The following is a 15,649-nucleotide window of genomic DNA, read 5'->3' as shown; positions in this document are numbered from 1 at the left end:
ATTAGTAGACTTGGAATTCAAAATTTGCTCAAGTAATTGTCCTCCCTCATTATACTAGCCCCATATCATTACCCAAATTAGTTTTGGAAATTGTGCTGCCTCTCAGTGGGCACTTGAATGAGAATGTGATGATGAAAAACTGACATTGTCCTGTTGTTTGGGAAGCTCATTAGGTGAGATACAGAGAGTGTAAGTTGTCTACTTGTTTTATGGGCTTCTATAGATGATAACTTAGAAGATATAAAATCAAGTAAACTTCATCTAGACAATTTACAGCAAGGAGCACTACAGTAATTAAAAGATCTTTCTAAACTGTATTGGTAGGACAAACAAAACCACTATAATCAACTTATCTGGGGAAGTAATCAGACAATAAAAACTGAGGCATTTTAGGGACTAATAAAGCTGGACTCTAATGACTATAATAAATCTTTAGCTGCAGTTATTCCAGAACAATTTCCCTTGCAGTAAAAAGTATTCTACAGGGCTTTTCATATGAAATTATTGTTGGTTGGTTGGTTAGATGTTGATCATAAGGAATAACAGCAGAATAATTTTGGTTTTTCATGTATTCACCTCCTTCACCATTAAGACTTTCGGCTTCACTCAAAGGCTGGACTCAAGCAATCCTTTGACAAAACCAGAAAGAAATTTCTGCATTGACTTTCTATTCAAAAATACACTGTAATATTCTAATGTCCTATATATTTAGTTCAGAATGGCATTATATAGCAGTTTTGGACTTTGACAACTACACTTCTGTGTTGATCATTCTGTACATAGAACACAGAAAATTCTCACACACAGTCTAGAAATTTAATTGTAGCCTGTATCAATTTTACAAATCAATAGGTACTATGTGTACTCCTATAAGTAGAGCTTGCAAGGGTGGAACTCAGTCCACCTAACTTGAGGAGATAACACTGGAGGTGAGCTAACCATGCAAGCTCTTTCTCCAGACAACAGAGCTCTGGTGAAGGTTCCCAATGGAATTTAGGGGATAACTGAACTTACTCTGCACCAAATCCCTGCATTTAGTCAGAAGAACAGCACTTTACCTTCCTCAGATTAGATGTCTACTAATATCACAGTGGAACCCTACATATCTTCAATGGTAAATACCTAGAGTAAATAGTGGTGAATGCTGACCTATTATCAAAATGATACCAGGTGGCAGGGCCACTTGTGGAATGACATTGACATAAGCCTGCCTTATGTGTACTTCTCTCCCTAATACAATGCAACTGAGTTTTCGAGCCAAACAGCACTCATTTTTACTTTAAAGTCAAGCTTTATCAGTTTTGAAAAGGGAAAATAATTACTTCTTATTATAACACCTATGCTGAAGTTCACTGTATGAAACAAACATGTTCATGGGTGAGAATTATTTCTTCAGTTTTTGTATCTGTTCACCAATGTAAATGAATATTTAATATATGTCCAATAGAAGTAGAAAAACTAGGCTTCTTACTTAAAATTTTTTTCTGTCTATGTGATGAAAAACAACTAAAACCAACTCAGATGGAAAGAAACCTTATGGATGTGGCATGTATGTCCTGCATTGCACTATCTGTGAAACCCTTTTAAGAATTATTACTCAGATTCACCTGGAATACCCATCCCATTTCAACTACTTGTTTAAATATAAAGTCTGATGACATTCTTGTGGTGAAGATGAAGAATACAACTCAAATATAAGAGAGAAACCTTGAAGCAACTCTATGTTAGAAACAAGTTTATTTTCATTTTTGTTTCTTTAGAGGACTTTCCCGAGGGGGATTTTGTTAATATCAAAGAATTTTCAGTAAGACTTGATAAACTTGATGAAATACTGTTGAATACTGAAATTTACATAATTATTAGGACACCTTGCTAACCTAGCACTATGAAGGCTGCCACAGTGAAAAATAATCATGTTGTAAGAGCTGCTCAAAGTTCTAAATACTTTCTGCACAGAAGGCTCTTTGGAGCTTGTATGTCCAAGTACCACAAAACAAATGCAGACTTCCACATCAGAATGTTCTCTCAGAATCAGAAGCAAACCCTAAACCCAAACCAAACATGGAGTTTCAAACTCCCAGCTCCTTAAGTTTCCAAGTTTCCTACATATACCAGTGTAGTATATTTTATAATTCAACTCTCATCAATTTATTGCTGCATGCTATTATGGTAATTTAAAATAAACCAAATCAATAGTACTTTATACCATTTCCTGTGACTAGGACATCTTTAGCTAGCCACTTTTATTGAAAGTGGAAACTTGAAACAGTTCAAACTATGAAAAAAAGTTCAACAAAATTCTACTTGTATGAAAATCACACAAGCAGTGTAGCTACAAAGAAAGTTAATTTAAAAAGCTGCAGAGTTGTTTTTCCTGGTGGAATGAAAAATCCTATCAATTTAACCTGGAAAACAAAACTATCCCTTTTTCTACCTTAGAGAAATCCTGTAATCTGCAGTGACATTTATTTAATTGCTGTTTAGAAGAAAACAAAACCACAAAGCACAAAAAAGGAAAGTAGCTCCACTTTTGTCATACTTTCATGGCCAAAAGTTCTTGTACAGGTTTTGATGAGTAACGTTGCATAATAGTAAGTTTCTTACACAAGGTGGCATTTTTCTCTCTGACTGCTTTTTACCCATACTAGATGCCTCTTGTATGTCATTTTATTATACTATTGTAACAGGTCAGTAAAAGTAGCACATAATGGTGAGTTTTTTCCTACTATCAAATATGTAAATCCATTGCAGTAAGATACACCCTGCCAATAATGGAAATGTAGGCATAATTGCCAAGCTTTCCAAGACGTTTTGTCTTGTTTTTTTTTTTTCCTTTTTATATGTAATGCTTACATGTGACATATTTAGTACTTAAATAAAATGTTTGAAGTTTACCAGTCCTAGAAACTTATATTTAAAATACCAATATACAAAACAAAACCAAATAAACCATACCAAAATATTGGAAAAGCAGCACTCCTAAGTATTCAAATATAAAATAACAGCCAGACAGAAAATGGAAACAGAATGAAAAAGGAGTAGAGCTAGTGAATCCCTTGGCACAGGCCCTGAGGTTTCTGGGTACTGTCAGCAACCAGCCATGACCCCAGTGAAGGAGGTTTTGCAAACTTTGTGCAGTGACAGGGAACACATGGGGCCAGAACAAGTATTGCAGGGAGAGCAGATTCACAGTGCTCTTCAGCAAAATCTCACCTCTTTTTCCTCTACTCTGTCTCTGCACCTACCTACCTAACATAAGACAGACTAGACAATCATGCTGTTGACAAGGACTGATTTGTATGTCACCTGTCTCTTCACACTTAGCACAGCTGGCAGTGCTGAACCCAGTTCCAGGGCCAAGTAGCCCACATTGCCTCTTGCCCTCAGATGCAGAAGGAACTTGGTGGAACTCAAACTTCCAGAATACTAAACTAGGAGTACGATACTGAACATTTTAGTCCTAAATAGCAGAAGTTGTCACAACCATCCCATGATTCAGTGCAATGCTACAGGCTTGGGGCAGAGTGGCTGGAAAGCTGCCCTTGGGAAAAGCAGCCAGGGGTGCTGGTCAGCAGCTGGCTGAAACAAGAGTCACCCTGTGCCCAGGCGGCATCTTGCAAGTATCAGCAGTGGTGTGGCCAGCAGGAGCAAGGCAGTGATTGTCCCCTGTACTCAGCACTTGAGAGGCTGCACCCAAATCCTGGGGTCAGTTTTGTGCCCCACTACAAGACAGACATTGGGGTGGTGGAGCGTGTCCATAGAAGGGCAACGGAGCTGGGGAAGGGTCTGGAGCACAAATCTGATGAGGCAGCTGGGAGTGTTCGGGGGTGTTTAGGCCTGGAGAAAAGGAGGCTTAGGAGGGACCTTATTGCTCTCTACGGTGCCCTGAAAGGAGGTTGTAGTGAGGTGTGGGTTGGTCTCTTTCCCCAGGTAACAGGGGACAGAACGAGAGGCCATGGCCTCACGCTGCTCCTGGACAGGTTTAGATTGGACATTAGGAAAAATTTTTTCACTGAAAGGGCTGCCAGGCTGTCTTGGTGGTATTTAAAAGATGTGTGACTTAGGGACATGGCTCAATGCTAGGTTACAAGTTGGACTTGATGACCTTAAAGGTCTTTTCTAATCTAAATCATTACAATTCAATTATTCAATCATTCCATTCTGTGACCAGGTAAGATTGATTGGTGTACATCGATGTATGCCAGCCTTGGAAACAACCAAGTGTTTATCTGTAAAAGTACATGCTCTCTGGATGTTTATTCAACTGCAGTTTATCTACATAAAATGTACAGAAGTGAAGCTTCATTACACTTTAATTTGATGTAAATCAATCTTCCCAGAAAGCATGGTTTTGAATTTCCAAACAAAATGTTACTTTCAGACTTACCTTTTTCTGTTTTGTCTTGTTCAGTTTCTTTTTCACTTTTCCCTAAAACATTAAAAATATAATTTTATTGAATCAAATTTATTATGTTAACATTTTACAGTAAGAGATACAAGAAAATTACAAGTTATATTCAAAACATAAGTGAGTCAACTGGACTTTCTGTTTAATTTTTATTTTTTAAAATAATTACAGATTATTTTCTGAACTATATAGTTACCTAAAAGGTCTCTTTCCATGCAGATGATTCAAATATTACAATATTGCTTCCATCACAAAACATTTCACAGAATTTCTCCTCTAGATATTAATATATTTTGTTGATATACACTTAAAATGTATAATTTTATATAAATATAAAAATATATAAATATAAAATGTATAATTATGCAAGCTACTTTGCAAGAAAGAAAATCTGTTCACTAATTAAAATCTATTGGAAACACTAGCTTAATGCATACATTTGGTTAAAATGTGAAAAACAAAATCAATTGAGAACTTAAGTCTCATTTTTAGAAGTGACTTGGGCAACTGGAAGCTTTTGTCTTTTTTCAGTTTTTAAAATAACGTAACAGGTGTTTTGCAAACATCTGACTGCAGAGGTAGATATTAAGTAAGCATTAAGATGATCTGTAGCAAAGGCAAAGTAAATCCTGGACAAAAATAATTCATGTGGATTTCATGAAGGTGGCAGATACATAAAGATCTTTTTCCCACCCCTAAACACTTTTTGATCCTGCCCTACTCTATAACACATAAAGCATCTTGCCTCACAATTCTAACATTGGTATTCTGTTTCCAATTCAATTGTTTTCCAAATAAGCTTCCAATATTTTATCCTAAGAAACTTAGAGAACACTAAACAGAGAGGTCTGTTGCCTTTTTAGCTAGTCACTGTTCTCCTTAACATGTACTGTTTAATTTTGAGGTATTCTTATATATAAAAATCCATTTACTTTAATTTCTAAGTAATTTAGAGATTGTCTGAATACTCAGTCTTCACTGTTTTTTAAACTGACTGCTCAGAAGCATTATAGTGTGACTATGACATTTAAAAATGCAGGAAAATACTGCAGTCTTTCATGAAGAAACTGGAATATGCACACAGATGAAACCAAATTTTTTAACACTCTAATTTCACCCTTTACTACTGGCTGACAACTGCTATTCCGGAATGTATGGACACTATAACTCTAATTTATATTCAGTACAAGGCAGAATGAGCATTAACTTGATTATATGGTGAATTAAATAAATATGATCACACTGAAAGTCATTCACCTCTTCAATTACATCATGAGATCTAGACTGTGAATTAAATTGTACGAAATGACAAAAGATCTATAGAGTCAATTACATACTAGGGACAATTATTACTGTAGCAGTATATTAATAAAAGCATTGTGCAGTATTTTCTAAAACCCTGGCTTCTGTATTTTTTTTGCACATACCACACAATCAATAAAATGGTCGTATGTCATCCAAAACACTCCATTAAAAGGAGCAATGATTCAGTCCCAGATTAAATAATAGTTTAGTTTTACAGTTTTCACACAAACCAGTTTATATACTCATATTTCTATTATTACCACCTCCCATTACCATAATACATCATGCTAGTCAGCCCCCATTTTCCATGTATCCTCTCTTTTATCAGCAACACTTGAGATTCTCACCTGGCCTCTCCTCTCTACTTCATTCTAGGTCACTGGATAACCTGCCTCCACACATCTCAGACGTTCATGTTACTTCTGCAACTTCTTTGCCGTCACAGGAAGAACAATGTATGACCTCCTCACTCTAAAGCCTGCTCCTATCTCCCATTTATTGTCTGGCTTCACATTTCTGTATTCCTGAGACTCATGCAACATATAACCTACAGCTCTCTACACCTACTTATGTACTACGATCAGTTCTCCAAACTCTCAGACTATTTTCAGCCTGTACACTAAACATTCTAAATGGCAACTAAATCAGTTGCCATTCACTTCACCAAAGCCTCTCCAGTGATCTTTAAACACTCCCACTTCTCCTTCTAGGTAGCTGCTTTTGAAATTCATCACAACTTGATCTTGTTAGCTCTGAAACTAAGAATTCACACTTAGCTAAGAATTCACTTCAGCATCATATTCAGCACATATTGCTTTGTTCCTTTCACACTGATCCCTAGCATATTTCAATGGTGCAAAAGGTTTTAATTATGCTATTTCTGACTAAGGCCTAAAAATATGCTCTCTCAAAGACAGGGACATGTTAATAAATCTTGAGACTACTTTTTCATCAACCACAACCAAGTGTAGCTCAAGCAAACAAACAAACAAATCTTTGTTCTTCAAACCACTCCCATCCTTTACTCAATGTCTTAATTTCCAGCAAAATAATTGAAGATGAAAATCACTGACAAAACAGCTTTAGCTAATCTCTATAGGCTAGGACTGCTATCACTATATAATGAATGCACCAGGGATTCTCAAGAAGGTTTCTACCAGGAAGAATAAATTTATTTTTCATATTACAATACAACTAAATATTTGATGGCATATGAGAATGACACAACTCACAATTAAAAATGTGTTTCAGACCTTGTAGACTTTACATGAATCTCAGTCAACACTATAAATGCACAATACAACTTATTTACAGATATGTAATTTCTAAAAACACATAAAATTACAAATGATGTTCAGTAAAATCATTACATTTTTCAGTATCTTTCCTATATCAGATCTTAGCCATTTTCTTCTTAGAAAGAAGTGTCATTATATGGTACCTTTTTAATTACAGAGAATGTTAGAAAGTCACTTAAGTTGTAGTAAATTGGCAGTATTAAAATACAACTTTAGTATTCTACTCCTTGCTTACTGGTATTTCTTCCTGTGATTTCCAAAAAAAGCAACAAAGCAAGTGAATCCAAGATTTCACAGATTCACTGACATATAACAAGAGGCTATGTAGCAATGTGAAAATATAAAGAAAATGTAATCTTTTTCTTAATCTACTATTCAGCAATACCAGATCATTAAAGCTATGGAGGTGTTTTAAAACTGAAAAGGCCAAGGGAGATTTTTGCTTTCACAGAAGTTCATGGACCTTACTAGATTCCTTATTTAAACTATGGACCATAACCATATTCTGCATGCAAAGCAGATATATCATTTTCCCCAGACATTTGTGTTTGTTAAGAAGTGCTATCTCATCCATTATAAATTACAAACAGAAATGATGTTTCTTGAAAAAAAATACTGGCCTAACTGGTTGCAGAATCTTAATACTCCAAAAGGACAATCACAACACAATTATACAAGACACAGACCTTAGCGTACTGCCCATTTTCTTCACATAACAGCAGCCAGAGATAAAATTATTTTACTTGCTGCTTCCTTCTTGTAAACTATACTTTCAAATATATTTCTAATACTCAAATTCACAATTAAAAAAATAATATTAATTAGTGGCCAAGTCAAATATTTATCCCTACAGCTAATATCTAATACATTTGGGAATAAATAATGACACTAGAAAGACAAAGATATTCTTCTGTGTTTTATTGCAGCCAAACATTAAAATGGATTAAATATACATATTTTTAATAGTCCACTTGACCTTGCTCAGCTTGGCATATTTTTGTAAACATGAAGCACGTAAAATCACATACCCAGTTACAAAATACTTAAAATTCAATCACAGCATAATATACTCTCACAGTCCCAGAATTCTACAAATAGGCTGCCACTGTTATATAAAAAGTCCTCCATTCACCATTCTAAAATAATTCCCATGATTCCTCACAAAATATGGCTTTGTAAAAATTATTGCTCTGCAATTCACAATCACAAGTAATTTTACTAGAACATCCCATCCCAAAACACATCACAGTCTAAGAGTATTATTGCTTTCCTGAAAAATCTAAAGAAATCACTTTGGGACATCTGTATTTGTCGATCAGATGTAATACTCACATGGAGTCTTACTGACATCCCAAACCCAAAAAAGGGCAAGCATATATGATGCCCCTTTCACTACAAATATAAGCATCTAAAACCCTGACCTCAAAACAGTTTTACAGAAATTGAAAGTCTCTCTGTAAACCAAAAGGCAACCAACTGTTAGGGTTACCAAATTGATTTTTCTTTTTATAAATTTATCTTTATTTCTCCTAAGCTCTTATAACAGGCTTGGCAAATTCCTCAAATCACAGCAATTATTCCTGAGCCAAAAAGGAACACATGCAAAATATTAAAGAATAAAATATGTCTTCATAATTGTGGAACAGCAGCACAGAACAGGTAAGAAAGCACACCTGTTATATTAAAATTCTAAATCACTCACAGTACCTAAATTTCAGATGTACCATTTTTAAGAGCATTCATAACTGTAGGTCTTAAATTTTGACATTGTATTTTTCTTAAGGTTGAATTTCCAAAGCATTTTTTTAAAATAAAATTTGCAAATCAAGTGTTCATACAAATTTTACTTTTAAAATAGTTTACTGAATATAAAGCTTATTAAAGCCAGCTCTGAGATCATTATATTGGTAGGCAAACCAAAATGGAATAATATTACTGAATTAAACCTGATTCCAGCCAGTCTAGTTGCAATCTCCACTGACTCCCTGTCAGGCTAGCATCTAGTCTCTAGACATTTGAAAAATCAGATGAGCATAAATAATAAGTGCTAATTCAGACCTAAAGAGTTTTTGAAAACTATAATATTGTAATTTGGCCTTTCACTAGTGTGAATTAAACACACATTTTATTCCTTGTTAGGGTATTTAAAAATCACCTGAAATTCATGTAGTTAACTGTTGACATAACATCAGTGCAAAGACATATAAGTCAGTAAGTCAAACTTCACAGCATAGTGTGTGCCTGATTAGTATTTTTTAATAAAATGCAATTAGGCTGTATGCTATATCAGCAGTTATGAAACATTTTGAAATTCATAACATCGTATGTTTCATTTGACCAAACTGCTCTGTACATACTGTATGAATCCACAACAAAAGATATATATTAAAATCTGAAAAAAAAATGTACTTGCTGCTATGTTATAAATAGAATATTAACAATTGCTTAAACAGTACATGAAATGCAGCTCTAAGTTGTAACTCTGTCACAAACACAGAAGAAAAATAATGAATTCACTAAATTTGACCAAGGGAAGAAAATATCAGACAGGAATGTAAACTAAACATCCAAGTGTTAAAAATGCTTACTAAAATGACAGTTGGCTAAAACCCATTTACAACATCTTAGTGTTCATTCCCCAAACCCTGAACTGCTTGGTAATTACATCATAAGGTCTATTACAACCATCTGCTCCCCTTTTGTAGCGTATGGTTAGGACTGGTCCTCCTGATGTAGGGACTTTTCTTTTGAAGCTTTAAGTATCTGAAAAAATAAGGGGAAATCTATATTAGAGGACCAACCAAAACACAACTTCCTCTAAAACAACAACAAAAAAAATCTTAAATGTTAAAAAATGCAACTTTGTATCAGACTAGTCCATATGAAAAAGCTCTGATTTCTAAGAGCTACCTTAGTAAATCTACACAAAGTTGCTGTATAAAGTGGGAAACAAACTTCAAAATATTTTTCTAGGCAGTAAATTTTTTATTAACATATGGCACTTTATTTACTTTGTAAAGGATATCTAGGCCATGCCACAAATCCACTTAAACATTTAGGTTTTGGTTTTTTATGTTGGTTTGATTTTGGGTTTTATATATTGAAGTCAAAGACAACCAGAAAAGAGGAGCCAGGGAATAAGGAAGGGTGAAGGGTCTAAGTGGAAACTTCTCTACACATAAGGGATTTCAGCAGTTGGTAAAATAAATGGAGAGTTATAAAAATGTCAAGGATAAAAGGTGAAGGGGAAGAGTGGAACAACTTGTAGTTATTTTAAATCTAAACACAGAGAGAGGGCTCAAAATCCAAATACAGAGAGTAACGGTATTCCCTAAACCTGCAATGCCTCTCTAAAATATGTCCAAGTACCACTCTATCACAACCACTGCAATTTATGTGCCAGTGTAAAGCAGGATTAGCCAGAAAACCTGAATCAGTAATATTTCAAGCTAGTTTATCAAACCATTAGTTTATAAAGTCCATTAGCTTATAAAAGTGCAGATTATAACTGCAATTAAAGTATCCTATATCTGAAAAATACTGGCAATAATTTTGGAAGTAAACTCTGAGAACTGGAAAATAGTATTTACAGATACCTAAAGATGCACTTGACTAGAAAGAACTTTATTGTGATATGACCTGAAGTCAGCAAAAAACTTTTGACTTGCACTCCAGCATATTCAAATCCCACACCCAGTGCCTTCCCTTGTAATGTGAGAATGTTCATCACAGCTAAATTCAATCACTGAGCCATGTTCTGTTTTCTTTACAAAAAAACTAAGTTACTATGTTTTAGATAAAAACCAAACAGCTGCTCCAAACCTGATACAAACTGGTGCCACCATGCTTCAAATGCAGTTGCATGAATTTAAACTATCTAAGAATATGATATACATAGTGACATTTCTGAATTTCTTTTAAACTGTCTGAAGTTATGTTTGTTATGCCTAAAGAATGCAAAATATTAGCTTTGAACAACTGATGAAATAAAATCATGAACAAATAACAAAGACTCCTGACAACAAAACCCTCCATCACAAAGAAAATATATAAAAAAATAAAAAACAAACCAGGAAACATGAACATCATAATCTGAGAGGAAAATTTGAGAGTAATCTTGCCTTCAGACTGCAATATTCACATTAAAAATAAAGACAGGTAAATATACTTAATAGCAGGAAGAATTAATAATTTAATAATTTTTTATTCATTATCAGTAATTTATGTCGTATGTTTCTTTTGTCAGTTTTCTAAGATGCTATTTGAATTTTACTTCATGTGCTGAAACAGTGAGATTTTTAGAAGAAGTTATAAATACTGGTTCTTCTGCCTTCAGATTGGTTTCCACATAACTACACAAATTATAAGGATTCTTAAGTTAGTGCGGTGCTCAGATCTTGTGCTGATCTAATTATTTTCATTTTCCACTTCCTAAACTAAGGATCATGAACATCTAATAATTACTTGTGTCTTTAATAACTGTCTTTAAAACACATTTTGATTGATTGTCTCCCTTTTTCCCTATGAAGGGAAGAAGAAAATAATTCATTCCTTCTAGTGCTGCTGCTATTATGTGTTTCCAAAAGCTAAGCCAGGATAGATGTCAAGGTAATTTTGTGATTTAAATGGTGTGTTGCACTTATTTTGAAAACAACTACAGGTAAAAAAAGAATAAATCTAAAAGATTTATTCAGAAATACATACAATTTCAAAGTAGAACAAGATAGTTCTCATTCTAGCGCTGTTTGAAAATAGCAACTTAGTATCACAATATAACAAGAGTGGATAACTAGATTCAATTACACCGTCTTATTTGCAAATACATCTGCAATTATCTGCAAAAAATCCACCTGGCACTGGTGGCTCGAATCCTGTGTTCAGTTTTGGGCCCCTCACTGCAAGAAGGACACTGAGCTGCTGGTGTGCGTCCAGAGACAGAGCTGGGGCTGAGGCACAGGTATCATGAGAGCAGCTGAGGGAGTTGGGATTGTTTAGCCTGGAGTTAAGGAGGCTCGGGAGGAACCTTACTGCTCTCCATAAATATCTGAAAGGCTGTAGCCAGGTGAGGGTCAGTCTCTTCTGCCAAGTAGTTTGAGAAAGCAGCACTGAGTTGTACCAAGAGAGGTTTAGATTGGGTGTGAGGAAAAATTTCTTCCCCAGAAGGGTGGTCAAGCATTGGAACAGGCTACCCAAGGAAGAGGTGGAGTCCCCAGCCTGGAGGTATTTGAAAGATGTGTAGATACAACACCTGGGGACATGGTTTACTGGTGGACTTGCCAGTGTTAGTACTATAGCTGGACTTGACTCTAAGGGTCTTTTCCAATCTAAAAGATGCTATGATTCAAAATGGCATATTTTGAAATCCATCAATCCATCACTGCTATATAAAACACCTAAGATTTTTCTTTTTTTTTCTTTGGTGAAGGTAGAAAAAATAATTTACAGCTGCAAGATTTAGCCATAAACTGCAATGCAAAAACTGATAGAAATATGGTCCAATACCCCAAGATTCCAAGTTGGCACTTCTATTCTGAATTTAATTTTAAAATAGCATCTGCAAGTCAAAAAATCATCTCATTATCCTCAACTGACATTGTGTAGTGGAATTATCTACTCTTGAAATTTTGTAATAGCTCTGTAAGGGCCTTTTTGTTACTTTAACTTTAAACAGTAATCTTTTCTGAGAGGAAATATCTTTTCCTCTTCTCCCATTCCAACTTAATGCATAACAGAGTGAAGACTACCTTTGCTGAACTTCTTGCCCATGTTGTCAAAGACAACTACTGTTTGTTCCTACACTGATTATAAGCTTTGGTTAAGAATATTTCATATTCATTATGAAACAAAACACTTTCAGATAATGCATCTATTAGTTAATAGGTAAGGCTTCAAACTTTTCAACACACCACATGGCTGTTGTGATAAACAGGGTGGAAAGACCCCACAGACAACACAGTTATGCACCAAAATGAGCATTTCAAACCTCCTCAGCTAAAGTTCCGCATACAAACTCAAACATGAGCTACACCATGCCTCCAATCTGTCCTGGACAACCACAAAAGGCCTCCTGTGTTTTCTTTATTTCTCTGGCTACTTTTGGCATGACTAAGAACCAAATGTAAATACCGTAAGGAAAACATAACAAACCAACAGCCCAGAGCTCTCTGGGCATTACATCTTGCAAGAGCTTCTGCATAGTACAAAGATCAACTAACCCAGAAAGGGGGTCAGGCTAATCAGCACAAAACAAAAACACAGCTGTTAGAGGTCTTAAATTGCAGCTTCTCTGATGTGCTGCCCTGAGATATAACTCTGTGATCCACTCCACGCAATTAGTTTGGTATAACAAACAAACTAGCAACTTCTAATACTTAACTCCAAGAAATGTAACAATATGCAGTTCTTTAATTTAGAAGCCACTTAACTATGCTAAAAATGGTTTTGGTAAAATTCATGTCTACTACTGTCAGGCAACAGATGGAAGAACTGCAAGTGCTCTTGTTCTTAAAAACAGTTATGCCAAGAAAAATGTGATGGCATGACAAAACAGTCCCTGTTTTCAGATCAGTGCCCAAAGAATCTGCCACAGTCAGATTCCAATAGATACGACTGACACACAGAGAAGTAACACTATCATTGTCCATGACATTTGCTCTGGAGAGGAAGTACACACATATTGAAACCTGAAATATTCGTATTTCCCTTTCAAAGGTATTCAGCTCTATCTGAAATCATTAAAAAATAAGTTTTGAATTAAAACCACTCAGTTTATTAGTAATGTTTTCATATAACCCAGTAACTACCATTGGCATTTATCAAGTACAACAGAAAAAATATTGCTTCTAAACCAAGAAGCAACTTTGACAATAATGATATCCCTTCACAAAGTAATTTGACTACTCATTTCAGTGTAGCTATAGCTTCATTTTAAGGAAAAAAAAAACAAGCACCCAGGATTGACTTACCTACTTGAACATCATTTGAATAATCTTCAGCTTTAACAGGTTTTTCTGTAAATAAAAAATATAAATATAATTCAAATTGGACTACTGCCCAGAAAATTACAAAAAGTGTTTGGTTTTTTTTCCCCACTTACATTCCAAACAGTGACATATTAAGATTGCTCTGTAATACTACTTTTTCAGAAGTGGGATGCAAACTTCCTCAGCTGAATCTTTCCAAGAGAAAGATCCATACTTAAGTAGGCCAGTGAGTATATTGTAGGATCACACAGTTTCAGAAATGATACTTCAAACTTCTCCAACTACACTATGCAAAGCACACATCCCAGTTCCACATGCTACTACAACATGGGCTTAGAAAACATCTATATATACCTATTATGTTTCCAGCTGTAACTGTGAAATACTTGACTTCAAAATTCAATTACTTTTATTTCTATATATGTGTTTAAATTAGACATGTCACACATCACCTAGTGCTACTACTGCTAATAGACTGAAGCCTGTACACATGCTTGGAAGGAGTCAGGCTCACCAGAAAGAAACTTCACAATAGCTAATAGGAAGAATTGAAGAAGGGAAATACATTCTCTGATTTGGGAAGCGCCCATAAAGAGCTCAAAGCATAGGGGACATTCCACTTCATTCCTTAACATACCCTCTTTCCTGAGTATGCACTTCTTACTGACTGGTGGGAAACAGATCATGGAAAAGAAATTTTCAGTTCCATCATATAACCAAATGCAGTCATTTTTATCAATCTAAGTTTTTCTGAACTGGGAGCACTCTCAACTTTTAAAACTGAAGACTGCTTTCTAAGATATTAAATATGTCATTAAGAAGCCCAAAAACACAGATATATTTGTCCTTGAAAGAAAACAGCTGCAGAAAAAATCATGAATATATTTTTATTGCAGCATAGAATTCTATTCCATAATATTTATCATTTCCAATTATTAATTTTTTAAAGTAGCAAATGCGTGGAAAACACAATATACAAACCTGATTCCTCTGGTTCAATGACCACATCATCTTCTGTTTGCTTACTTTCTACTTCTAGACAGAAAAGAAGTATTAAAAATTATTCACATTACATTCATAATTTTGTTTTTATTTTCAGCAGCCACACAACTGAATTAGTATCAAAAACAAAAAGGAAAACTTAAATTATAAACTAACAAGTTTGGTTAACTGAAGAGTAAGAAAAAGGGTATTAAATGCATTTCACATCCAAAGGTTTAGTTACCAAAAGTAGGACTTCTACTGCACACACCGAAATGATTTTAGCTACAATTGTTGTTTGAGTGAAACAATGTATGTTATCACTTTTATTCATACAAAAATGCATTTTTCAAATAGAAAACCTAAATAAATATAGCATCAAATCCTACCACACAGTGCTCAGGCTAAACTGCTTAGATCACTGTTCTAGCTGACTTAGTCAACATCATGTTTGAGAAAAACTTCTTTAACAGAATTTTTAACTTCAAGCAGATTTTTAAATTACATTTAATACATTACTCATTTAAAATTCTTCAAGAACAATACAGCAAACAAAAATTTACAATGTACCCTTTCTGAGTAGCAATGTGGAATTACCACAGAACTCCAGTTTGAGCAATGGAATAAGCACTTCATAAGAACGTCATGAAGTTCAACAAGGCCAGGTACAAGGT

The 15,649-nt window shown here is 34.7% G+C and overlaps 1 protein-coding gene across 10 annotated transcripts in view; it reads right to left on the bottom strand.

The window, feature by feature from the left end:
* The window catches only part of ASPH (aspartate beta-hydroxylase), a 112,972-nt gene that overhangs the window by 46,287 nt on the left and 51,036 nt on the right, over nucleotides 1-15,649 (bottom strand). For all 10 annotated transcript variants that reach the window (XM_086887015.1, XM_086887024.1, XM_086887045.1 and 7 more), the window contains 3 exons: nucleotides 14,976-15,029; nucleotides 13,977-14,021; nucleotides 4,388-4,429 (listed from right to left, as the gene is read on the bottom strand). In XM_086887015.1, the coding sequence (XP_086743141.1) occupies nucleotides 4,388-4,429; nucleotides 13,977-14,021; nucleotides 14,976-15,029 (141 nt within the window). The remainder of the gene's footprint in view (nucleotides 1-4,387; nucleotides 4,430-13,976; nucleotides 14,022-14,975; nucleotides 15,030-15,649) is intronic.

This window comes from Cyanistes caeruleus, chromosome 1 (assembly GCF_971803275.1).
Source record: "Cyanistes caeruleus chromosome 1, bCyaCae1.hap1.1, whole genome shotgun sequence".
Lineage (NCBI taxonomy): Eukaryota > Metazoa > Chordata > Aves > Passeriformes > Paridae > Cyanistes > Cyanistes caeruleus.
Note: the sequence above shows the minus strand (reverse complement) of the source record. Positions and strands in the feature narration are given on the sequence as shown.